Source organism: Hermetia illucens, chromosome 5, assembly GCF_905115235.1.
Source record: "Hermetia illucens chromosome 5, iHerIll2.2.curated.20191125, whole genome shotgun sequence".
NCBI classification, from domain to species: domain Eukaryota; kingdom Metazoa; phylum Arthropoda; class Insecta; order Diptera; family Stratiomyidae; genus Hermetia; species Hermetia illucens.
The window spans coordinates 82,723,451-82,748,506 of record NC_051853.1 but is presented as its reverse complement, the minus strand read 5'-3'; the positions used below and the strand labels follow the sequence as shown (position 1 = coordinate 82,748,506).

The 25,056-nt window shown below is 41.5% G+C and overlaps 3 protein-coding genes across 3 annotated transcripts; 2 read left to right on the top strand and 1 right to left on the bottom strand.

The window, feature by feature from the left end:
- Positions 1 to 530: 530 nt before the first annotated feature.
- On the top strand, positions 531 to 6,951 carry LOC119657038 (ribosome biogenesis protein NOP53). The gene is made up of 5 exons (XM_038063792.1): positions 531 to 693; positions 752 to 928; positions 991 to 1,302; positions 5,893 to 6,291; positions 6,362 to 6,951. Exons 1-5 carry the CDS (start codon positions 575 to 577, stop codon positions 6,717 to 6,719), a joined length of 1,365 nt encoding a protein of 454 aa, XP_037919720.1. The 5' UTR covers positions 531 to 574; the 3' UTR covers positions 6,720 to 6,951.
- A 5,001-nt stretch (positions 6,952 to 11,952) lies between these two features.
- Positions 11,953 to 13,130, bottom strand: LOC119657140 (transmembrane emp24 domain-containing protein 5). The gene is made up of 2 exons (XM_038063912.1): positions 12,994 to 13,130; positions 11,953 to 12,938 (listed from the first exon to the last, which is right to left on the bottom strand). Exons 1-2 carry the CDS (start codon positions 13,000 to 13,002, stop codon positions 12,234 to 12,236), a joined length of 714 nt encoding a protein of 237 aa, XP_037919840.1. The 5' UTR covers positions 13,003 to 13,130; the 3' UTR covers positions 11,953 to 12,233.
- Positions 13,131 to 13,179: 49 nt separating this feature from the next.
- LOC119657139 (C-mannosyltransferase dpy-19 homolog) lies at positions 13,180 to 22,833 on the top strand. Its single transcript, XM_038063911.1, has 9 exons — positions 13,180 to 13,368; positions 13,431 to 13,692; positions 13,751 to 13,951; positions 20,145 to 20,349; positions 20,407 to 21,675; positions 21,734 to 21,836; positions 21,898 to 21,982; positions 22,043 to 22,168; positions 22,267 to 22,833. The coding sequence occupies exons 1-9, from the start codon at positions 13,320 to 13,322 to the stop codon at positions 22,469 to 22,471; spliced, it is 2,505 nt and encodes an 834-aa protein (XP_037919839.1). The 5' UTR covers positions 13,180 to 13,319; the 3' UTR covers positions 22,472 to 22,833.
- Positions 22,834 to 25,056: the final 2,223 nt, after the last annotated feature.

The following is a 25,056-nucleotide window of genomic DNA, read 5'->3' as shown; positions in this document are numbered from 1 at the left end:
TATGGGCGGCCCCTTTATGTAACTTACCAAAAATGTATGTTATATAACATAACACGTACTATTGCTACCTTTGGGACAAAAGATTTAGCCGTTTTTGAGTAGATTGCGTGCATCAAAATCTTTACACCAAATCGTGAGAAGGGGGTACTTCTATTACTAACTGGGATAAAACAATCTGATAAATACGAACATTTCGGAAAGTCTGGGCGGAATTTAAAACACGAAGCCAACCACGGACAATGATGGAACCTTGTTGACCGGCTATGCCCAACTTAATATTACCATGTTTGCTTGCATTTTTGTTTAAAGAAGACTGAAAGCAAACCATTTATCTAGTTTAATCTTTAGAAAATCATCAGATAAAAGATTGAAACCTTATTCACAAAAATAAGTTGGTATTTTATCCGTTATGTTTACTATTAGCAACACTAGAATACGCACACGTTCCTCTACACCACCAACAAGACTCAAATTTGTGTAATCTTTGTATAAACTAGTTATGCTAGAAGAAGAAGTGCACGTGCGTTTAACGTCATTCACAACTGTCAGACCGGGCACTTGTTAGTTTTTCGCGATGTCCGGAATTAAAAAGAAACGTGTTTCGAAGAAAAATAAAGCTTCGTGGCGCAAGTTCACAGATATTAAGGATGTAGAAGATTTCCTCGAAGATCAGCGTCTGGAGGAACGCATTGGGTACGCACTTACTTTATTTACGTTTGCTCGAATATGTCTAACCTATAAACCTCCACAGCAAAGCCGATGAGAAAAAGGATGACGAGCTGTTTACGATCGACACAGCTGGCGGTGAAGACAAAACCATTTCAGTTTTATCTTTGAAAGCGAGGCGTAAAGAGAATGCTAAGAAACCTCCTCGTTCCTTGCTTGCCCTGGAAAATACCTCTAAAGTTCAAGATCCCATAGCCAAAAGGTGAGATGATTGGATTAGGTTCGAATGTTAGCTTCAGTTTGATAGATTTGTTTGCTTAACAGGAACCATGTGAAGCCTAGAAAAAGTGGGAAAGATGTGATCAGCCAAGTACTAGCAGGGAAAACTTCCAACCGTATTACACAGGCACTCCGCGAGAGCAAGAGGTACAGCTTGAAGCTTCGCAAAGAAAAGAAATTAAAGGAAGCAAAAATATTCCGCAATAATCTTTGGGAGGAGAAGGACGAGCTGGATGATCACCCAGAGTTCAAGAACCAATGGATTGAGAAAGACTTGGCTGTATATCACTTGCATAATACTGGGACACGACTGGTCGCGAGACCAACGACAGCAGATCTGAAAACCACGAGAGCAAGGTAAGTGCACCGGTTTTTCCTCAGTCATCTCTGCGGGTTAGCTTCATTTGATCGGATTTGCAAATTTTATCCTGTCATAGGTCTTGTCCGAGTGGAGTCGGGAGATTTTCAAGTTGTTAGTTACCTTGACAAGCCATCGCTATCTCAGATGGTTTTAGGTCTTGTTTTCATTCAGGTCGATTAGATCTTCTCCCAATGTGGGTGGCGATGAGGTATTTATATTGGGATTGCTACCCAAAAAAGTAACTATTGGTCCCATTTGTGAAAGTCCTCTCTGCGACAGCTGTCCCAAGTGTATTTGTCTCTGATAAGCTGATGCTTAGAGAATGAGGTGGTAGTTGGTTTCTCTGACCCAGCATCTGTCGCACATGTGGATAAGATGGTACCTATCTTTAACGGGAGATTTGTTGTACCAACGGTTTGTCAAAAGAGAATTGTAGCACATCAGCATCAGAAATCTGATGTCGGGGCACTCACATAGTCCCCATGTCGAGGCAAAGGTCCGCCTAAACAGCCCATAAGCTGTGAGAGCTCGTTTTATCTTTGCCTCTACATGTTTCTTCCAAAGAAGCTTCTTGTGTAGAATAACTCCTAGATATTTCACTTCTTCAAAATCCATCCCTGAGGCACCAACTGTCAATCAAATTAACGGCGCATTGTGTATTTCAATATACCATTCCAAGATCTCGACCAACAATTAGCACCGCCCCCTGACTAAACGCCATTTGGGATGCTTTGTGAACGTATGGGTTTTGTTAAATACCCTGGAGGCCCGTGTCCTAATGTTAAAATTACTGGAAACAACCATGCTGAGACAATTCCGAACCCAGGCCTAGCAGCAATCATCTTACAATACCAGGTTTATGGCAATATGAGAATCGTCATAATTGCCTCGTTGTGCCTACTCTACCGGAGACGCTACACCGGTAAGGTACGCGGAATCAAGGTAGCTTGAACCTTTCCTCGACAAACGCTCAATTGAAATCTATAAAACTGTTTTGGAGAAGCAACTAAATGTCCTCGTCGAAGGCTGATTAAACTTCAAGAGCTCCCAGTGTGTATATAAGAGGCACGTCCGGACGCTAAGTTTTTTAAAACGGTATGAGAAGGTGAGGCAACGCAGCTAACGCAATTAAATAATGAATAAGGACCTCCATGCTGAATAACTAATTATTGTTGATATAATAAACTGTTTATCGACATGGCAACCGATTAATAAGCTATCTGTGCGCAAGCAGTGAAAAGAAACTGATTAATAAGCTAAGTCTATAAGCATCGGCGACAAAAATCCGATTAATGGGCTATCGATCTGTAACGTGTTAACATCATTCTCGCTAAAATATCTGGAGATACTGGCTAACAGCCACCTTGCGAAAAGGTGCCAAAGAACGTGATGTCGATGATGTTAAGTGTATCTACGCTGTATCTACGCTATGCCCCCAAATCCCATCGCTAGTTATAACTTTTCGCAGCTTTCTGGCGGGAGATGGAGGACTTCCCATTTGAGCGTTTATGAATTTTAGACGCTTTGGCAACGTGAGGCCGACGTTGTCATGCTGAGGAATCACTTTTCCTCGTAGTGTTGCCGTTTTTTCGCGTTGCTCGTTTCAATCGGATCAAAGTCGATACTATACCACAGTCATGGTTTCGTTGGGTTTCGACTGATCTGCTACCACCAAATACACAGTATAACCTTCAAAGCAAAAATATTTGGCCGGGTTGTCGACGTAGACTTTCTTCTCTTTGGATTGCTGCAATGAATCCATTTTTTTCATCTGTCATGTTGCGATGATGAAAACCTATCTTTTTTTTTCGCTGGAGCAGTTGTTCACAGGCGAAAAAATGACGATTAACGTCCCAAGGCTTCAAATCATGAGGAACTTAAATTCATTGCTTTTCAAATCATTCCCAATGAATGCAATCGCTTGGAAATTACTTGGCAGGAACTCCTAATGCTGAAGCAAGCTCTTGCGTTTAGCAAGATTGTTTTTGGCTTTCCTTTGGCGGATGGTCGTCAACATGGAAATCACCGTCCTTAAAGTGACGGAACAATTCAGGGCACGTTGCTCCACTTAGAACAGCGTCACTCCTCTTGAAGCGCTCGCCACCGGCCGTGTTTCTTCTAATGAAAGAATAAAATTAACACTAGCCGGAAATAACGGTTACTGGGCACACAATTAGTTTTTCCGGAATGACCCTCCTGCGTGGCTTCTTCTTTAGTCTTTATCCCTTTCAGAAGCGGGGTCAGCTCATCTTGCTCGATTGCGCCATTCCGCTTTGTCAAAGGCCAGATCAGAATGTGAGTCGCAAGACTTGCAAATCATCGTTCAGTGTATGAAGCTATCGAATAATTTTATTTATCACGAGCCCCGGTCTTGTCGTGGCTAATGCTGTCCTTTAGGATAAGTCATCATTATCATTAACGGCGCAACAACCTATATCCGGTCTAAGCCTGCCTTAATAAGGAACTCCAGACATTCCAGTTTTGCGCCGAGGTCCACCAATCCGATATCCCTAAAAGCTGCCTAACGTCCTGCCCTACGCCATCGTTCCATCTCAGGCAGGGTCTGCCTCGTCTTCTTTTTCTACCATAGATATTGCCCTTATAAACTTTTCGGGCTGGATCATCCTCATCCCCGCCCACCGACGTAACCTATTGAGCCAGATTTTATCCAAAACCTGACGGTCATGGTATCGCTCATAGATTTCATCGTTATGTAGGCTACGGAATCGTCCACCCTCATGTAAGGTGGCCAAGAATTCTTCGGAGGATTCTTCTCTCGAACCCGGCCAAGAGGTCGGGTACATGAGGACTGGCAAGACAATAAGAGCTTTGATCCTATGGTGAGACGAAACGAGCGGAACAATTTTTGCAAGCTGAAAATCGTAGCTGTTATCTGTTGTGGTTTTCGACCCTAAAGAGGAGAAATTATCAACGGTCTCAAAGTTGTAGTCTCCAATCTTTATTCTTCCCGTTTGACCAGCGCAGTTTGATGTTGTTGGTTGGTTGGTTTTTGGTGCTAACGTTGCCACCATGTCTGCAGCTTTTCGTCAAGAGAGAGCTCCCAGCGATTACCACGTGGAGGTGGAGGTAGGGTTTGGTAGTAGAGCTGTTGGTTCAGCAGCCGTTTCCCAGGTTTTATGCTCCAACAATCCGCGTTTCGTTCTGGGACCTATACTACCCTTTCACCACTCAGGTTGTGTTAGAGCCATACAATCGTATATTTTTGATAATGCATCCTGTAAAAAGGGAGGACGACATGAACCCGCCTACGCAACAGAATCAGATTTTTAATGCTGATTTACTCCAGTCGAAACGAGTAACATCACATTCACTAACAGAAATCTTGTGACAAATAAGTGAATCTAGAATATTCCGTCGATTATACTACACTGTCCGAATGTTCAGGGCCCCATGGGTGAAAACCAGACGGTGTTCTGCTACAATATTTTGCCTCCTTACTACCTTTGTAGAATATTTTGTCTGGGAGCAGCAAGTCCTTATGCGATTATAACAATGAACTTGAAGTCGATAAATACAACTACCGTTCTTTCTAATGACATTGTAGTCATTCATTAATTTATCTAAGCTGATAATACATTCACAGCTAAAAAGGAATTAATTTGGCGCAACACTACTATTTTCGCGAAATTACAGACTAAACAAAAGTTCACATTGCACTCTACACCTGAAACCACTTTTGCTTAATTTAGACTCCAAAGAAAAAACGCTGTACTGCTGTGCGGATCCAGAATGCCTGCTGTCAAATCGTATGAACACTCTCATAGTAAATGTACGGAATAATTCTTTTGTGTCTGAGACGTTAGGTGCTTGGCACGCTAGCTGTAGATTGTATGAATAGAACTTTAAGCGAATGATTTTGTACAACACGTTTGGTTCCCGCCTTATCTCATTTGGTTCTTTATTGTCCTTCGAAAATTCTACCAAATTTTCCCAGATCCTGTTATATGCGAGGTTCACTTTCGCGTGTACTACTGTAACTACCTTGGTCTCCACTGACCTCCATGATGAGCCATAAAATGGAATGCGATTTCCATTAGCCCAATATCGTAAACAGCCGTCTTTTGGCTATCCACGACAATGGAATGTATATGATTTAAGGAGGATGAAAGATTACTTAAGGTTTAAGGCTTCATCTAAAGCTCAAATTTTGTCTGTTGAAGTCCGCTGAAAAGCTATATTGCAAGAAAATCGGGATCTTCTTCAAGACAACAATCGCAGGAATGGGGACCAGCTTACTTTCGGTTGTAAAAAGTATGGAAGTTATTCACAAGCGTGCCGAAAAATTAGGAGGACACTTGGTTTTACCGTGTCCGAATGGCTCAAATGGTTAGAGCGCTGGGTTATCGTAGCGGAAGGTCGCAGTTCAAATCTCACTGTCGGCATAGGGATTTGTTATTGTGGCTGGATTGCGGATATCAGTCGGCTCAGCTTTGAATGAGCACCTGAGCCCAATCAGTTCCTGTTTAACGAATTATATACCAATTTTTTCTTCATAAACACTTTTTTTAAAAAAAGAACAAATGATTCTTTTTTCGATTGATATAATATCTCAATTAATCTTTCAGGGCACTTGAACTCCCCCATCCTGGCATGAGTTACAATCCCAGTTTAAAAGATCATCGCGACTTACTCAATGAAGTATTGGAACGTGAAGGCAAAATCATAAAAGAGGAGAAACATTTGAAGCGGGTTACGACCGATATGTTCTCTAAGTTGACACCAGCAGAACGTGATCTTGAAAAATTAAAAGAAGCTGCTTCTGGGCTCAATATTGAAGGTGTCGCCAATAGTGGTGATGAAGAAACAGAAAATCCCGATGCAGAAGGCCGACTTTCTATCAACCCACCAGTTCAGAATAAGAAAAAAGACAGAAAAGCAAGGAGAAAACAACGGGAACAGCGAGAACTTTTGCAGGAACGCATGAAATTGAAACTGGAGAAGAAGAAAATAACTGATATTCATAGGTAAGAATTTCTTCTGCATTAAAGTATGTTTATTTCCTGGTTCTTATTGACCGTTTTATTCTTGCAACAGGCTAAGATTTCTCAAAGCTGAGGTTGCCGACGAGGAAAAGAAAACTCAAGAAATCGTGAAGCGGCGAAAACAAACTGCTGAAGAAAAGAAATTCAAACCACGTCGCTTAGCCAAAATCAAATTCCAAGAGAGTGATATACCTGTGAACATGGTGACAGATCTAAGTGGAAATCTGAGAAACTTAAAAACAGAAAGTAACGTTTTAATTGATCGATTCAAGAGTATGCAAAGGCGAAACATTCTACCACCTAGTGTCGATGTTGGAACGCGCAAGCGAAGGAAGATCAAACGCTTTGTGCGAAGTTCACATAAGGAAGATCCGCAGCCGATTGTTAAGAAAAAGGCAGGAGGCAAATAGGAGGAGGTGTATGTCTAGAGATTTGATGATTGTTTTTATATGTTGATTATAAAGAAATACATTTATAGATAATAAAAGAATTTAATGAATACAAATGTTTAGTTTTTCATTAATAAAATTCAAACTTCCATTTCATCTACTAACATTTCATCGAAAATTATGTTTATTGGCTTTTTATCCCATAATTGTCAAATTTAAACAATTTTTTGGACAGCTTCAATATTCCTCTGCTCTATTTACCAATGGTTGATACTCGTATAAAACACCAAACAAGCCACCATTCCTCAAGACCAGTATCCGTATGCGCCATCGCGTTCATTTTTTAACTTGATGAATGCATGTACTATTTCAGTGTTTCTACACCACGTAGTTCTAGAGAGACCTATTAGCGTCGTTAAAAGGAAAAATTACACTTTATGTCGTAGCAGCGGCGATAGAAATGTCGCCTTTTTTAAATTCACATATAATGCACTCGCTGGGGTTCTTTCTTATTCATTCGTTCGCTGGTATCTGACCAGTCCACCAACGCAAATCTTTATTCACAAATGCAGCACAATTTTTTCTACTGTCGACGGCCACGTGAAAAATTTTAATTTGTGGGCCCAAGAAGAATATACACAGGAGATGCGACTCCCGACTCAACACTTGAGTTTGTATGGTGGAAGAAAATTATCGCAGTAGTGCGCCGTCCTGATGCCATGGCATGCGCGTGATACATTTTTGCACATTTTAGTTTACAAATACTGGTGTCGTGTCTGCGCTGGTGTGCGGAAAAGTGTAATGATTGCAAGCACAGCTCTTTATGACTTGTCACATGGGTACACATACACAAGAAAAGTTCATACTGTCAAATCAAACCGCTCGAGGTGGTATAGGGAATGTGTAAATAGATCGGTAGATATGTACGAGAGAGGAGGGCAACTGGACAGCCGCTTCGCAAATTTAATTTTGAGAATATTGAGAGATTGACAGTGGTAGACAAAATTAAAATAGCAGCAACTTAACAAACGCACGATGTGTCATTTAATACTATTGAATTGCTATATTATATGTTTTGCGGGATTTTGATAATAATGGGTACAAAAATATTACTGCAAAACACTCGTTTTTTATCAATTTAAGTGGAAATGAGTCATATCGAGAAATTAGATCGTTGCTTGAGAGGCTATGCAAATGAAAAGGCGTAGCAAAGAGGTTCATAGAAATATTACGTCGATGAAGGAAGCCACTGAGGAGGATATTTAAATAAAACAAAATTCGGAAGCTCGGTGATTCAGATAAAAAAATATATGGTGGCCAATATCCCCTGAACGGACCATAGCGCATCTACGCCGCCGCATCATCGTTGTCAGTTCGCCGAAATGCCAAAATACTACGATGGAGCTTTTGACGATCACTGCTACTCCAATATAACAGCACAGAGAAAATATTGTAATTGGCGGTGGTATTGAGGTATATGCATTTAAAAATTTTAGAAAAAACATCGGAGATAGATCTAGCGCTGTTAATGCATTTAGTGGCATCAACCTTGATGTTGTCATCAATAAAAACAAAGCTACCAAGATAAGAGAGATAAAACAACACCCTTGATGTTCTGCGTGTTAATGCAGATAGGAAGATTGCGATGATGCCTGAGAGCCTTGATGTTGTTTTGCAGTTTATCTTCAGTTTGGCTCTCCTCAGCTCTTTTCCCGAATCCAAAGTCATTTGACCAAAGTCCATAACTCGATGAGAGAGCAAATAGCTGTTATAAACGTATTCGAGTCCTTTGAACAAGGCAGCATGGATAACGTCACCCACAACAAAAAGGAACAATATGGGCGACAGAATGCAACCTTGTCGAACTCCACTTTGCACTTGAACTTCAAATTCCCCAGAAATTTTGCATCCATGCAACACGTGACACTCTGATAATAGCAATTAGCCCATGAAGAACAGGTGGAGCAAGATGATATACAGAGCGGAAAACAGCCTGCTCTTTCTCGACGAAACTTTCGAGAAATTCTCTAATGCGTTCGAGGACAGCTATAATCTTTACGATCCCGCACCCATGACGAGTATCCTTTTTCGGAATCTTGACGGTCATTCCCTTTTTCCACTAATTGGAGAAGATCTCAGATTCCCAGCATTTATAGATGAGTGGAAGAATTAGCTCAGTAGAGACAACATGAGTCCCAAGCGACACTTCCGCAGAGAGACCGTCATGCCGAGCCGGATTCGCGCTTAATTTACAGCAGAGTTGCTAGAACATGGTAGCACAGCGCCGCGAGAAAGGGGGACTTTTTCTCAGACCTTCATCATATTGCTAGCACATAAATTTCTATCCCCTTTTATTTACGTTTCACGACAAGTAGGGAATATCTAGATGGAATTCTACATACCCAACTCACAAGGGAATAACTACCACAGATTTTCCACCTTAATAATAAATAGTATAGTAAATCCACCCTGGTCGCAGGTCTTGTCTTTTGTTTTGCTTGACCTCCGTACAGCCGCCCGCGAAGATTTTGCGCTAACCCTGCTGATCTGGTGTACGGGGAGAACCTACTTCGACACGAAAGTGCTGCAAAAGAAATCGGAATTGCAATTTTAGAAAATATTTTTCTAGCATGTCTTGCTTTGGGTAGCCACGTACCTTTTGGCAGAAGATTAAAGTATGCCTCATATCAAAGTTTGGGAAATGCGGCTGTCCAACTCCAAAGAACCACAGCTCAACATCACGTTCGTTAAAATGTCTGGAGAGACCATAAGAATACCGGCTCTCCTCAGCGAAAAGATGCGAGCATTTACCGAAAATAAACCAGGAGCAAGAAGTCAGTGAACAAGTGAAGGAAACTCGAATGCATAATAAAATAAAATAAAAATGAGAGGAGGAGGAAAACGCCACTATCACAGTATATCTAATAGATAGTATCCACACTCAATGGATCGGACTTGTGAATTTATTGGAAAAGCTTATTCGTACATATCATAGGCCTTCAACATCTGGCAGTATATACATGTGGTTGAATTGCGGGTTTTTCATTGGTACATTATACCACGATCTTTCAGGCAGAACTCAATTCGATCCTACAAGCCTCAACCTGATTGATTGATGAGCCATTGAAGAACAGACGCATCGCAATTTTTAGTGATCGTTAAGCTGACTTGAGAGTGTTGAGTAGTTTTTGGTCACCCCAAAATCATTCAGAAAAATCAATGCTGCTATCAAAAGTTGAGAACATACTTCCTATAAGACCAAGTGGCAGAGCTTAAATGCTGTAAGACACGCGAAATTTTTCCTATCAAAGGCACACAAAAATACAATTTATCGTGTCGAAAAGCAGAAAGAGTAGTATTTTGGGCGTTCTGATTGGACATATTTTGCTATCTACGTATCCATTCTGTAATGAGGAAGTGGACTCCACACCTATGAGCGCATCAGACATAAGATTTTTGGTGCTGATGTACTCCGGTTGCAGCCGGTAACATAATATCCACTAACGGAAATCCCGCATATATGAACGAATCCAAAATATTCCGCTGCCAAACAAAATATATTATTAGAGTATTAGTACTCAAAGCCGCTCTCCCACCTCATACACACACATCTTGCAGTATAGGGGAAAGTACTCCATATTTTCGAAGCGTTACTAACAATACAACGAAGCATTATCTGTCTCATGCATAAAAAGGGCGATATTACGTAGTACAGCAATTATAGAAGTATCACGTTCCTCAGTACCGTCTATAAGGCATTCTTCGCTACCTTACGAGGCCGGATAGCCCCATACGTCCAGGACATCATTGGCCCAAACCAAAGAGGCTTTATTCCAGGCAAATCGGCAACAGATCAGTTTTTCTCTCTGCGGCAAACGATGGAAAAACTGTTGGAATATGGCCATCGATGCACCATTTTTTTATCGACTTCAAGGCCACCTATGATAACATAGCCAGGGTAAAACTGTACACTGCCAAAAGGGATCTCAACGAAAGTTATAAGACAAACTAGGCTGACCCTGACCAATGTGCGAGGCCAAATAAAAGCAGCACCATTACTCTCGAGAACGACAACGGTTTAAAACAAAGGAATGCCCTGTCATGCGTGCTCTTTAACCTGGCCCTGGAAAAAGTGATCCGTGATGCAGATGTTAAAACAAGGGGCACCATCCTCTTCAAGTCCACCCAACTAGTGGCCCATGCTAGCGTTATTAACATTAGGGGGAGAACAACACGAGATGTACAATCTACCCTCATCCTGATCGAGCAGGTGACGCGAGATCTTGGGCTGCACATTAATGAAGGCAAGACGAAGTACATGGTGCCAACGTCAGCACCAAAGGACAATCAAGAGAGGAAACTACAACTTTGAGACCGTTGATAATTTCTCCTATCTAAGGTCGAAAGTCACAATCGATAACAGCTACGACGATAAAATTCGTGCACGGTTTCTGGCTACCAACAGAGCTGAAATAGTTTACAAAAACTTTTCCGCTCGAAACACCTCACCGCAGGGTCAAAGGTTTGACCGTACAAGACAATGATCTTGCCAGTCTTTATGTATTCCTCGGGGACTTAGGTTCTTGGCGCAAAAAATGCGAACCCTTGGTCGCGTTCGAGAGAAAAATCTTCCGAAGAATTTCTGGCCTCCTACATGGGAATGGACGATTCCGTAGCCTACATAATGACGAAATTTGTGAGCGATATCACGACCGCCCGGTTGTGAATAGAATCCGGCTCAATACGTTGCGGTGGACGGGTCATTTAGTCCATATGACTGAGGATGATTCAGCCAGGCAATTAGGGCAATAGCTATGGTAGAAAAAGAAGACGTGGTAAATCTTGCCTGATATGGAGCGATGGCGTAGGTCAGGCCGCCAAACAGCTTTTAGCCTCGACGCAAAACGGGGGTGTCTGGAGTACATTACTAGGCAGGCCTAGACCGGATACCGATTGTTGCACCGTTTATGATAATAACTAGCATTATTACTAAACCCAAGTGTGGCTCTACCAGGGAGAAGAGTCATCAATAAGCAAATGATGTACACAAAAACCACAGAGAAACCTGAAGAGTTTTTTAGTAAAAAATGGAATCTCGAAAGTGCTTAGTGGTAATTCAATGATCAGGGACTTTATGCTCTACAGATTGGCAAATGCCCCTACCAGCTTTAGAGTGACTTCTGCGATACCAACTTTTCAATAGAGGGCTACCGAATTCAAACCGTTCAGAGGTAAGTTGTAACAACAACCAAACTATCGTTAATATCGAATTTTTATTCATGGATTCATACACAAATAAAACAACCTTAATGATAGATAAACAAATTATTGCTTGTGTAGATAAAGTAGTGATGGGGGTGTGCTTTACAGAAAACAATTAATTTTATGAAGAGAGCATGAGATGCGTAACACTAAAACTGGCATATTTTCGGATTCGTCCGTTTTTTGGCAATAAGAATATCTTTGGCTAATGAATATCAAGCGTAAAGGAAACATTCATCACCTGCTCGTCACTGTGGCTGGCATGAATAAATATCAGAGATTCAATTTCTTCCACACCGAATACATTTTCGATCCAGTATCAAAGATGCTGCGCACCATAAATACTTGCAAGCCACCAACGGCAATCATGGCACAAATTTGAAACATTGACCAAGCATTCACCTTGAAGTAGTTCTCCTCAGCAATATTCCGGTCGCGAGCCTCAAAAGATCGCAACGAGTCCTGCATCTGACGGGATTTCGTCAGATAGTTGCGAATACGACCTACATACTCTTGAATGTCTTTCACTTGAATATCATAGAATTCTTCAGGCGTTAGGTCGCCTAATTGCTTTCTCCAATTGGTCTCTTGGTCGTCCGCCTCCTCGTTTTGGCTCTCAATGATTATTTCGAAGAAAACCGTCTTTCTGCTGAACGAACTGAACTGATTGTCGAAGCAGATTTTATGGTCGCCATCCCGAGTCACATCATGGCGAACGATGTTATCAGATTTTTTAAGATCTCGGGACAGCACTCGCCCATCAGGTGAAGCCAGTTCGAAATTAATATCTAAATCACCGTGACCGCCATCAATTACTTGATATTCAACGTCAATCACGTCCCCAGCTTTTGCAGCTTGATAGAAACAAACTTCCTTGCCGGCATCTACATGCACGGTCAACTCCTTCTCGAAGCAGTGAAACCTCGGTATCACTGCGAACAACACGATGAGAATTGAGGACAAAACGTGTTGAATTTTCTGAAATATGAGAATTCCTTTACGAGCGCAGTTTTATTTGAAATATGCGACTCACCTTATCCATTTGGTGGGAAATGTTCCGAGAGTCAGCCTAGCTAATCCTAATCAGATGTCCCCTGTCAGTCTCCAATAAATGATTACCAACTAAATGATGCCTTGATCAGCGAACCGTCCGGCTTCAATTGTGAATGGATGCTGTCAAGGTGACACCGAAATGTTTTGACTCGAGCTGCTTCTGCCACTGGGAAACGAAGAGGTGGTAAAGCATCATAACTGGTTTGGACTTTTGCCGGCAGGTCTTTGATCACATCACCGTTGCAACCCAACTATTGACTAATTGCGAGCAGAAAGTATAGTTATGTTAGGATCACCGACGGTAACATGAAAGGGAAATCCAATACAGTGTTAATTCTGGCCCATGCGTTCCTAGGTGAGAATCTCGAAATTTATCCGAACAGGACTTTGATTACTACAATACTGTTATCCTTGTAGGTGTTGGCTTTTTCTTCATTTACGTGCATCATGTCAGGACTGTTTTTGAATCAAAAACCAACTATGGCCGTTTGACGAAGTTGGGGCGCGAGGCACTGTTACGAAATGAAGACGCTCTTTACTATTCGTTCTATAAAACCATCGCCGAGGACTACTCTTTCGAGAGTGGTTACAAGAAGCTGCTCAATTTAACTTCTATAGAATACCCGAACAGTGTAAATGCTGTCCAGAAGTTCCATATCCTACCAGAGATATGCATCGGGTACGGTTTCAAGTATTTCATAAACAAACATTTCGTTTGATATCTGTTCTGTTTACAGATACATTTACCATCAGTTCAGATATCTGAGCAAGCAACTGCACATTCCAACCGTTAGCTGTTGGACAATGGACGGGAGTGATGGCGAACAAATTATGACATGCGACGGTGTTGGAGATCCATTTAATTTCTACATGGAATTCGTTTGGTGTTTCGGGGGCCTCACGGTCTTTATTATATACATGTACAGCTCATTCTTGAGGTAATTTTAAATTATAGATAGTCGGTGAAGACTGCCAGCCTCGGATATCCTCAAATCCCTCCATCCGAACAATTTGTTTGCGACAACATACATATAGATATTTGCTCAGTCTTTCGCCTCCAAATCTGGTCTACACTTGATCTACCATCGAATAATAACATTGGATTGTTCCTTGTTGTTCTCTCAAGTTTCTGACTAGGTGAAAAGGGTAAATAGCTTTCCAGTACATCACCTGGACAATGGTGGAGGCATAAATTCAATAGCTGAACCATTTAAATTAAAATATTGGATGACTTGCTATTTAGAGTTTACTACCTTAGTCAAACTAGCAACATAGCCGAGTTCACCTCCACTGCATGGAATGAATTCCCCAACGGGCAAACATAAATGCCAGCAAATGACGACATTTTATGTCATTATATTGTCTGCAAGATAACACCAGAAATATTTGTTATCACATTTGCAATCTAATGACATAAAACTTCTTCTTTAGCGTATATAAGCAATAACTGCGGAAAGCTCAACAGGTGTTGACACGACACATAAGTGAAACCAAGCGGGGATATGTTGTGTTTTTTTTTAAAGTGTTCGGAATCGGAGAAATGTATCGCAATTCACATCACTTGGCTTTTTTGCATAGATGCATGTAGCGCCGCCATGTGGGGTCAGTTATCGAAACTACCACCACTTTACGTAGTCTACTCCATTAACCGCCAACAATGGAATATAATGTACTCCGGTTCTTCTACTTTAGTGGCGCCTTCAGACAGTCGGGAAATTCGTTCAATACGAAGCGAGATGAGCACTTCCTATTACCAACGTGCCCCGCAAGGAATGTGGTAATTCAATTCTCTCTTTGCTTGACCCATTTATAAATACATGGAATCAGTATGTGGCTCCAGCACCCATTTTCGCAATTGTCTATCTTCTGTACAGCCCCTTCCCAGTGGCTGTTCGGAATTCCACAATCATTGTAGGCACATTCACCCTCGTTCTCTGGGAGGGATTATCATCATCGTCTACGCCGAGGTCAATCAATTCGATGTCCCTAAAAGCTCTCTGGTGTCCTAATCTACGCCATCAATCCACCTGAGACATATATATAGCAATTATAGACTTTAACGGTTGGATCATCCTCACCCATAAGGATTATGTGTCTCGTCCACCGCTCATAAATTTCATCGTTATGTAGGCTACAGAATCGTTCATCCTCATGTAGGGGCGAATAGTTCTTCAGCCGATTCTTCTCTCAAACGTGGCCAAGAGTTGGCAACTTTGCTTACTAAAAACCCGGTCACCGAGGATCATTTTTTTGTACAGTGAAAGAGTTGGTGAGACGTTTCGAGCGAAACAGTTTTTGTAAGCTGAAATAGACTCTATTGCTAGCCAACATCCACGCGTGGATTTCATCATCGTAGCTGACCCTAGATAGGAGAAATTGTCAACGGTCTCAAAGTTGTTTTTCTACCTTTACTGTCTTTATTTGACCAGTGTGATTTGATGTTGTCTCTTCTTTGTTCTTTGGTGCTTACGTTACCACCATGGACTTCGTCTTGCCTTCATTAATGTGCAGCCCAAGATCTCACGCTGCCCGCTCGATCTGGATGAAGATCGACTGTACATCTCGGGTTGTTCTTCCCATAATGTCAATATCGTCAGCGTAAGCCAGTAGTTGGGTAGACTTGAAGAGGATGGTGTCTCTCGCTTCGTGAATGGCTTTCTCCAGGGCCAGGTTAAAGGCGATGCATGATAGGGTATTACCCTGTCTTAGGCCGTTGTTAACGTTGAATGGTGTCGAGAGTCATCCTGCTGCTTTTATCTGACCTCACATATTGGTCAGGGTCAGCCTAGCCAGTCTTATCAATTTGATCGGGATACCGAATTCTCTCATCGCCGTGTGCAATTTTACCTTGAAGTCGATGAAAAATAGTGCATTGATGGCCATATTCCAGTAGTTTTTCCATCGTTTGCCGCAAAGACAAAATCTGATCTGTTGCTGATTTGCCTGGAGTAAAGCCTCTTTAGTATGAGCCGATGATGTTGTGGGGGTATCCAACCTAGCAAGATAGCGAAAAATATCGTATAGATGGTGCTCAGCAATGTGATACCTCCACTACGTGATAACTTCCTTTCTAGGTGTGGGACAACTAATCCCACGTTACCAACGGTCAGTTATTAATTCGTGTATATGGCTCCTGATTTGTTGGTAAAACTTGCGCGCCTGGTGAGATTGCTCCCTGTACTTCTCGAGTTCACAGACTTGTCGATTATCCCAGGTTTCCTTTTTCTGTCTGTAGTGTGGCTTCTCCACTTGACGGAGTTCGTGATAGGTCTCTGCTCGCGCCCGCATTCTTTCCGTTTCATTGCTAACCTACATCGTCGAACCGGTCGTTCCGACTTTTTTGCGGCTAAGGCCAAATATGTTTGTGGTCGTATCAATGATAATGTATTTCAAGTGGTTGTGAAGATCATTTGCCGCTGCTTCTTCTCAAATACCTGTATTGACTGCGGTTATTGTGGCATTAATGTCCCCCTTATAGATGCTACGGAGGGATTTTTGCGGATGGCCTTAATATTCACGCTCACCTGATTGTTTGACGGGATTCTAGCACTATGCCAACGAGATAGTGATCCAAATCTATATTGGCCCCCTATATTTTATGACATTTATCAAGGCTGGTTAATTTGGTTGAAAGTAGTTTCTTTGTGGACTGCTTTCCACGCAAACCAGGGACTTCCAACAACTCGCGTGATACTGCTAACTGAATAATTCGCAGTTCGTTGTCATTTGTTATGTAAACTGTAGGAGTCGACGTATCGCCTAAATACGGACTCCGTCCTTACTTGACTGTTAAAATATCCAAGTATGATTTTGATCTTATACTTGGGATAAACTTTAAGAGTTCGCTCTACTGAATCGTAGAGGGTATATGGGATAGAGTCTCAGCTAGCTGTTGGATTCGGTCTATATAGGGAGCGCACATGAAAATGCGCAAATCGTTCGTCCGTTTCCGTTGCCGGGTCCTTCGTTGTAAAGTCCATCCAGTTCGAGGCTCCTTTCGGGTCTCCGTAATTTTGATTTTCCGTATAGGGTTGTCAGCCGTACTTGACCCTCAACCTAACGGACGCAAGGAAGGCGGCAGGACGTAAGTAAATTAGTCCGAGCAAAATAAATACGTGTCTGCACGCTTAATATTGACACTCCCACTGAAAAGACAAAGGAACTTGTAAAAGCCCTCTGGGAAAGGCGCACCGATGTTTGCGCTCTACAAGAAACTCGATGATGTGGTGCCAAAACCGCCGACAAAGAGCGCGAACGCGGTAAAAATGGTTATAAATATTTCTATTTTTGTTACCCAAATACTCAACATGGTGTTGGCATTGCGAGCTTAGGATTCTTGTGATGCCATTAAAGAAGTCGAGCAATTTGATGACCGGCTGATTAAGCTCACTATTATATCAGCTGATCGCAGAATTCACGGACAGGTCGACCTGATGCCGCGAAAGAGCCAGAATTTGCCAGAATGCATCTTTCTGCTTGCTAATAACTATAGTATATCGCAATTGCTAGAAGGGTTTGGAGGAGGAAATGAGGGTGACGAGCGTATAGTCGACTTTGCGGACACTCACGACCTTGTATTGGCGGTGGTGGTTTATCAAACGATTGTCTCATCTTTCCACATTTTATAGTAGAAACACTAACTGCAATACCGTTCCCTATGAGACCATCGTTCGTCAATGTCAGCCATTGATTACTGTCGTATCAATCAATCAACGATAAAACAGTGTGAGGGATGCACTGGTCCGTATCGCATTAAATGGTGGCCATTTTGTGAGAAAAAAAAGAAATGATCTTATTGACGCGATTACCGACCATTACGAATATCGAAGAGTCGTGGAACGAAGTTAAAAATACGACCCACAAAGCGATCGATGCAACCCTCGGGTTATCAAGCCTGGTAAACAATTCATTAACCGAGACAGATTTGGAATGACGATGTCCAAAAGAAGGTATGTGAAAAGAAACGGCTCTAACACAAATTTTTCGACGATAAAACGCTGGTCAATTGGCAAATTTACAAGAATGCCAACCGGGAAACAAAGAAAGTGATCGCTGTTACCCAAGTGGTTACAAAGATCTCGAAAAATATTGAACACTTCTTTTGCGTTAATGACAAGAACCGGTACTTTGCTTACCGATCGACGAATCGCGGCGGATAGACGGTGGGAATATTTCGAGAAGACTTCAACAGAATAATTTGTTCAGTTTCCACTTCCATAAGCACTGCTGCGATTTGAAGCAATTCCACCTGGCGTCATCCTCAAGTCCATCCAACTACTGGCCTTGTGAGAAGAATAACCCGAGATGTACAGTCTACTTGCATCCACATTGAGCAGGCGGTGCGAGATCTTGTTCTGCACGTTAATGAAGGCAAGACGAAATACATCATGCAGCGTCAGTACCAAAAATTAAAGAATTAATAGCATCAAATGGCACTGGTCCAATGAGAACAATAAAGATAGGGGACTATAACTTTGAAACCATTGATAATTTCTCCTATCGTCGAGAATCACAACCGATAATAGCTACGACTATGAAATCCGCGCACGATTGTTGGCTGCTAACAAAGCCTATTTCACCTTATAGAAACTGTTTTGCTCGAAACGTCTCACCATAGGATTAAAGCTTTTACAGTCGAAAACCATGATCTTGTCAATCCTCATGTATTCCTAGGAGATCTGGGTTCTTAGCAGGAAAAGTTGCGAACTCTTGGCCACGTTCGAGAGAAAAATCTCTTCAGAGGATTGTTGGCCCCTACATGAGAGTAGGGGGCGATTCTATAGCCTATATTACGACGAAATTTACGAGCGATACCACTACTGGTTGTAGATAAAATCCGGCTCAATAGGTCGCGGTGGCCGGGTGTCTTAATCCGCATGGGTGATAATGATCCAGCTCGAAAAGTCTATAAGGCAGTATCTATGGTGAAAACAGAACACGTGGCAGACTCTGCATAAGATGGCGCGATAGTGTAGGCCAGGACGCCAGAACTTTTGAGAGATACAAAATAGGTGAATTTCATCACAAAACCGGGATATTATTAACGCAGGCCTAGACCGGATACCGGTTGTTGCGCCGTTGAATAATGAAAGAAATCATCATTTTTATCTGACTCCTGTTCCACAACCTAGCTCTGTTTTGGAGCCATCGGCATAGAAGACTTTAATATATCCTGGTACGCATCCTTCTGGTTTGTTCTAGTTTCCTCTACTCTTCAGAATAACTCTACATCCCCCCCTCCCATCCCCAAGAAGGCATTATAAGAACTGGATTCAGTGCTTCTAATATCTATTCCAATGCTTTATGCACCCCACCTCCGTTGCTTCCCCATCGATTTAAATGAATTCGTCTATGAACCGCTCCCATGGCAGTGTCGCTTCCTCGTTGGATAACGGCCATGCATGTCAGCTGTTTTGAAATGTTCCCTTTCTTTGCAGTCCTTAAGCCTTCCATACGTGCTCCGAACAGTCCACAAGCAACCGGTATTCAGAATGTGTGTGGGGTCAGGCTGGCCTGTCAATTTCGACTCTACAGACAATGATTGATTGAAAAACAATTCGTCCAAAGACAAGACAAATTGGTACATGAGTGGGATGACGCGCCTGGCCGACTTTAGACAAACAGGTCGTCTAGGTAGTGAGAGCATTGCTCACATGGTGAGCTCTGGGGACTATTCAAGCGTAACTGATAGGTCTCCTGGAGCGTGTATGGCCAGCTTTGCACTCTATGCGGCAAATTGCGCAAAACAGTAGGTAAGGATTGCCTGCTCAATACAACCACAACTCCCATCAAACTTATCTCAGTAGATATTATTTTTTTATGGGTATAGGAATACTTGAAATCAAAGTGTTCTGTGAAAGATGCAGCCATATCAATGAAGTATTCCAAGATGAGATAACTCGTTTGTGTGCTTTCTGTGCCTTGAAGTTGCTCCTTCTAATACCAATCGTTTTGCTGTATGGTTTATGGTTTCCAGTGTCATCAAGGAAGACAATTTGTTTTCTATGCACCGCTTAATGACTTTTATTTTAGTGATTCATTTACATTAATCTCTTGAATTGATATTATTTACCAAACAACGCTTTTAGTGGTTGAATTTTATATTATTCATATGCTTTGCTAACTTTACAGTGAAACTAGTTTTGGTGGAATTTACGCAGTAGTTTTATATATCATATTCCATAAATATGCGTCCAAGATCTACGAAAGACCTGTTGCACGAGAAAATTTCGCGTTCCCATTTATACTTTGGCAGATGTTCTATTTGAACCTCTGCATTGACAAAGCAGCTAGATCATCATCATCAAGCTACCCGCGATCAATGCGTCTATTCATGGTAAGCTATTTATACCTTATCGATTCTCACAACCATTAACTGAATTAACGTCCGCAGATCAAGAAGTTCACTTTCATAACAACAGTGTCGCTTCTTTGTTGGCAATTTTCTTCAGTGATATACGCTACACAAATTCTCATCCTGCTGATACCTCAAAATTTATCGGGTATCGAAAGCCTGTTTTGTGTAGATTATGCAACCTCGCAGTTGATGGCAAACCTTTTAGCTTTTCACTTCACCTATGGCAATAAAAAGTTCTTCCTATCATGGCAAAATGGCCCAACACTGGCCCTTCTATGCTTTAGTATTCAAAATATGTTCCGCAATCGAAGGAAACAAGGATCGCCTGCATCATCTGTAAAGTATTCAACACTGGGATTGATTTTGGCCTTTAGCATGCAAGGATCAATCACGGATATTTTAGAGAAATCGGGGTATACGCATCCTGATGATAATCCCTACACGACGTATAGGGATTTGATTTTGTATTGGACGTTACAACGTAGAACGAATTTCACTACAACACTTTTAGCCTGCAGTGAAGGTTTCAACGAAGTCCAGTTTGATGATTGCTGGGAGTTGATTAAGACACTTATAGTGAAGCCTTTGTGCTTGTACAGTGTCGTAGTTTTAGCACAATTTCTTAGAAAGTTACGGAGAAAATTTGACACAACTCCAAAGGAGGAAAAAATTGAACGTGCGAAAAATTATGTCCTAGAAGATTTCCTAGAAGAAAATCATATATCAATGAAGGAGATGTCGAAAGAAGAAACTCAACGAGATTTGAATGTTTGTTTAGAAATTTTGAAAAACTGTGATTACGACTACGAAAAGTATAAAATAGAAAAAATGAAGTGTAAATCAGACAAAAGCAGTGAACACGACGACTTCATCAATGACGTGAAGAAACTTAAAAATCAAATTAGCAAAAATGAGCAGCGGAAAGATAAGTCAAAACTAGAAACACAAAAAACGAAAGATGATGATATTCCTGATGATAAGAATAATGAAGATGCCGCCGAAGATCCTTCGGCAACAGAGCAAAGTACGAAATCAGGAAGCAGTAACTCACAAGCAAAGCCTTCATGTACCGATGGTGGTATCCTTGCAAATTTCAGCTACTATTATCTGTACAGTGTCATGCAGTTCGCAATCTTTTCCTGGATTGGAGTCACACTGAAGAAACTATTTTTTCTGTGCTTTACACTGGGTTGCATTCTAGCTCCAACATTATGTTCTAAGTTTTGGTACAGAAAGCAACCAAACATTTTCTGGACGGTCTCCATAATTGTTTTTCTCTCCAGCATATTTGATCCTGGCGTACAGGTGAGGTTTGACTTTTGCTTGCAAGAGAGCATGCTAACGACATTTTGAAAACCCACAGAACATTGAAAGGGAATATTTTCCTGACCTTCCCGCCAATGATGACTTGGAACTAATGCTGGAGTGGATAAATTTGAATACAGAAAAGGATGCTGTGTTTGGGGGTAAGTGAATATTAGCTGCATTCAGTGTGGCAACTTCACGGCAAATTTTTCTCACGTCCAGGTCCTGTTGAAGTCATTGGTACAGTCCACCTTGCAACTCAACGCCCCATAGTGAATCATCCTTTTCTAGAATTGAAAGATATCAGGTAACAACACCTATATTTTGTGTAATAATTATGTTTGACTTATTTTGATGATTTTTTCAGTGAAAGGACAGATGCTATTTATTCGGTATTTAGTCGACAACAATCCTCCGATATCTACAATCAATGTTCGCAACTTAAGCTTCAATACTTAATAGTGTCATTGAATAAATGTTCGAATTCGACTGAGTAAGTAAATCTATCTTTGATATATATTTTTAAACATAGAGAACTGAATAGTTGATACAAGATAAATTATCGTCCAATAAATCAATTCGTACTTTCAGTGACGAATGTGATATGTTATCGATTTGGGATGAAATGCAGCCCTCCCATCGGAAGCATTCGCAGTTCTGTACGGAATTAGTTAATAAGAACATTCCAAGTTTCCTGAAAGTATTTTCAAATGGTCATTACGGCATTATAAAGATGTTTTCGCAAAGTGTACAGCTCAGTCTGAAATACCATAAATTGCCTGAGAAGGTTATGTAGTTCTAGGCTTATTGCAATTAGCACTTAAGTAGAAGACTCATTTTTTCTCGTTGTATTATTCTATCATTGTAATTAAACGATTACTTTTAGCTATTTATTGATATTGATTATTTCAATTTTATTTCGTCGAAATTGATATGTGATCTACAGATACATTTTTTCCGTTTGCATTTTTATAGTATTAACTTAGGTACGAGACTTGCGACTTATATTAAATTTATCAACGATTTGATCTTAAAGAGATTACCACTAAACAAATGTCAATTTATAAACATTTGTAAACTAAGAAAGACATGTTTCTTAATACTTTATTAAGGAATATATTATATTTGTTTGAAATAAAAGTGAAATTATAAAAATGATTTAATAGTTTCTAGTTGAAGTAATGAAGAAGAGAAGAGCCACTACACCATAACTATAGTGGCCATCCCGTAAACCATGTGCTCGGAGTAGGTTTCTTCATCATCATCAACGGCGCAACAACCGGTATCCGGTCTAGGCCTGCCTTAATAAAGAACTCCAGATATCCCGGTTTTGCGCCGAGGTCCACCAGTTCGATATCCCTAAAAGCTGTCTGGCGTCCTAACCTACGCCTTCGCTCCATTTCAAGCAGGGTATGAGGCCCACCGTAACCTATTGAGCCGGATTTTATCCACAACTTGTCGGTCATGGTATCGCTCATAGATTTGGTCGTTATGTAGGCTACGGAATCGTCCATCCTCATGTAGGGGGCCAAAAATCCTTCGGAGGATTCTTCTCTCGAACGCGGCCAAGAGTTCGCAATTTCTCTTGCTAAGAACCCAAGTTTCCGAGGAATACATGAGGACTGGCAAGATCTTTGTCTTGTACAGTAAGAGCTTTGCCCCTATGGTGAGACGTTTCGAGCGAAACAGTTTTTGTAAGCTAAAATAGGTTCTTTTGGCTGCAAACAACCGTGCGCGGATTTCATATTCGTAGCTGTTATCGGTCGCGATTTTCGACCCTAGGTAGAAGAAGTTATCAACGGTCTCAAAGTTGTAGTTTCCTATCTTTATTCTACCCGATTGACCAGTGCGGTTTGATGTTGTTGATTGGTTGGTTTTTGGTGCTGACATTGCCACCATATACTTTGTCTTGCCTTCATTGATGTGCAGCCCAAGATCTCGCGCCGCCTGCTCGATCTGGATGAAGGCAGTTTATACGCCTCGGGTCGTTCTTCCTCCGATATCGTCAGCATAGACCAGTAGTTGGGCGGACTTAAAGAGGATCGTACCTCTTGCATTTACCTCAGCATCATGGATAACTTTCTCGAGGTTAAAGAGGACGCATAATAGGGCATCCCCTTTTCGTAGACCGTTGTTGATGTCGAATGGTCTTGGCCTCGCACATTGGTCAGGGTCAGCCTAGTCAGTCTTATCAATTTCGTCGGGATACCGAATTCACTAATGGCCGTGTACAGTTTTACCCTGGCTATGCTATCATAGGCGGCTTTAAAGTCGATGAAGAGATGGTGGAACAGTTTTCATCTTATATACTCAGCAACCTCTATAATTGCTGCACTGTGTGATATCTCCCTTTTTATGTATGAGATAGATAATACCTCTTTGCCAGTCGTCAGGCATTGATTCGCTCTCCCACACCTTGAGCACAAGTTGGTGAACCACTTGATGTAATTGGTCGCCTCCACATTTAACCAATTCGGCTGTAATTCCGTCAGCTCCTGGCGACTTATGATTTTTAAGCCGATGAATTGCACGGATTGTTTCTTCTATACTTGGTGGTGGCAGTATTTGTCCGTCGTCTTCAGTTGGCGGGACCTCCAACTCGCCGATGTTCTGGTTGTTCAGTAGTTCATCAAAGTACTCAACCCATCGCTTCAATATGCCCATTCTGTCGGAAATCATCGAGGTGTGTAAGGCGTCATCCTGCTGACTTGTTGAAAAAAACTTCCGTGCCTGGTGCGGTTGCTCTCTGTACTTTTCGAATTCACAGACTTGTTGGTTCCCCCAGGCTTCCTTTTTCCATCTAATAAGTCGCTTCTCCGCTCGCCGGAGTTCGTGATAATCCTCTGCGCGTGCCCGCGTTCTATGAGAATGCAGCATTACTCGGTATACAGCATTCTTCCGTTCCGTTGCTGGCTTACATTCATCGTCAAAACAGCCGTTCCGGCTCTTTTTGCGGCTGGAGCCAAATATTTCCCCTAAGCCTCCTTTTAATTGATCATAACGACATAGTCCAAAGAGAACGCACATGCTTCATTTCAATAACCGAATTTTATCTACACCAAAACAGTAAGAAGCATATACTAAAATCAGCAAGTCTGGAAAGGATAAGAAATACCGACACCAGGCTTGCAGCACTGATGAAGGGAACAAGTGGTTCCCGAAATATCGGTATTTGCAAGTTTAATAAATATTACTAGCGAAAAGAAAAGGCAAGTCTTAATTATTTCAAATAAATTAATCGCTAGGAACACCGCAAGATTACATTTAGACTCCAAACATTTCCAGCATAGAGACTATTGATGAAATATTCATTGTAAGAGTAACTGTGTTGAACCACCATCACTTTCTAAAAAGTTTGACACAAGAGCGACCACCTCTTTG

What these genes read in the sequence shown, in the direction of transcription:
- LOC119657139 (XM_038063911.1), top strand. Translation starts at nt 13,320, where the DNA reads ATGAAAGGGAAATCCAATACAGTGTTAATTCTGGCCCATGCGTTCCTA. An exon ending in ATGTACAGCTCATTCTTGAG is followed by an intron (nt 13,952 to 20,144) that starts GTAATTTTAAAT and finishes CTAACTTTACAG; the next exon opens with TGAAACTAGTTTTGGTGGAA. An exon ending in CTAGAATTGAAAGATATCAG is followed by an intron (nt 21,983 to 22,042) that starts GTAACAACACCT and finishes TGATTTTTTCAG; the next exon opens with TGAAAGGACAGATGCTATTT.
- LOC119657038 (XM_038063792.1), top strand. Translation starts at nt 575, where the DNA reads ATGTCCGGAATTAAAAAGAAACGTGTTTCGAAGAAAAATAAAGCTTCG. An exon ending in CAAGATCCCATAGCCAAAAG is followed by an intron (nt 929 to 990) that starts GTGAGATGATTG and finishes TTTGCTTAACAG; the next exon opens with GAACCATGTGAAGCCTAGAA. An exon ending in AAAATAACTGATATTCATAG is followed by an intron (nt 6,292 to 6,361) that starts GTAAGAATTTCT and finishes TTCTTGCAACAG; the next exon opens with GCTAAGATTTCTCAAAGCTG.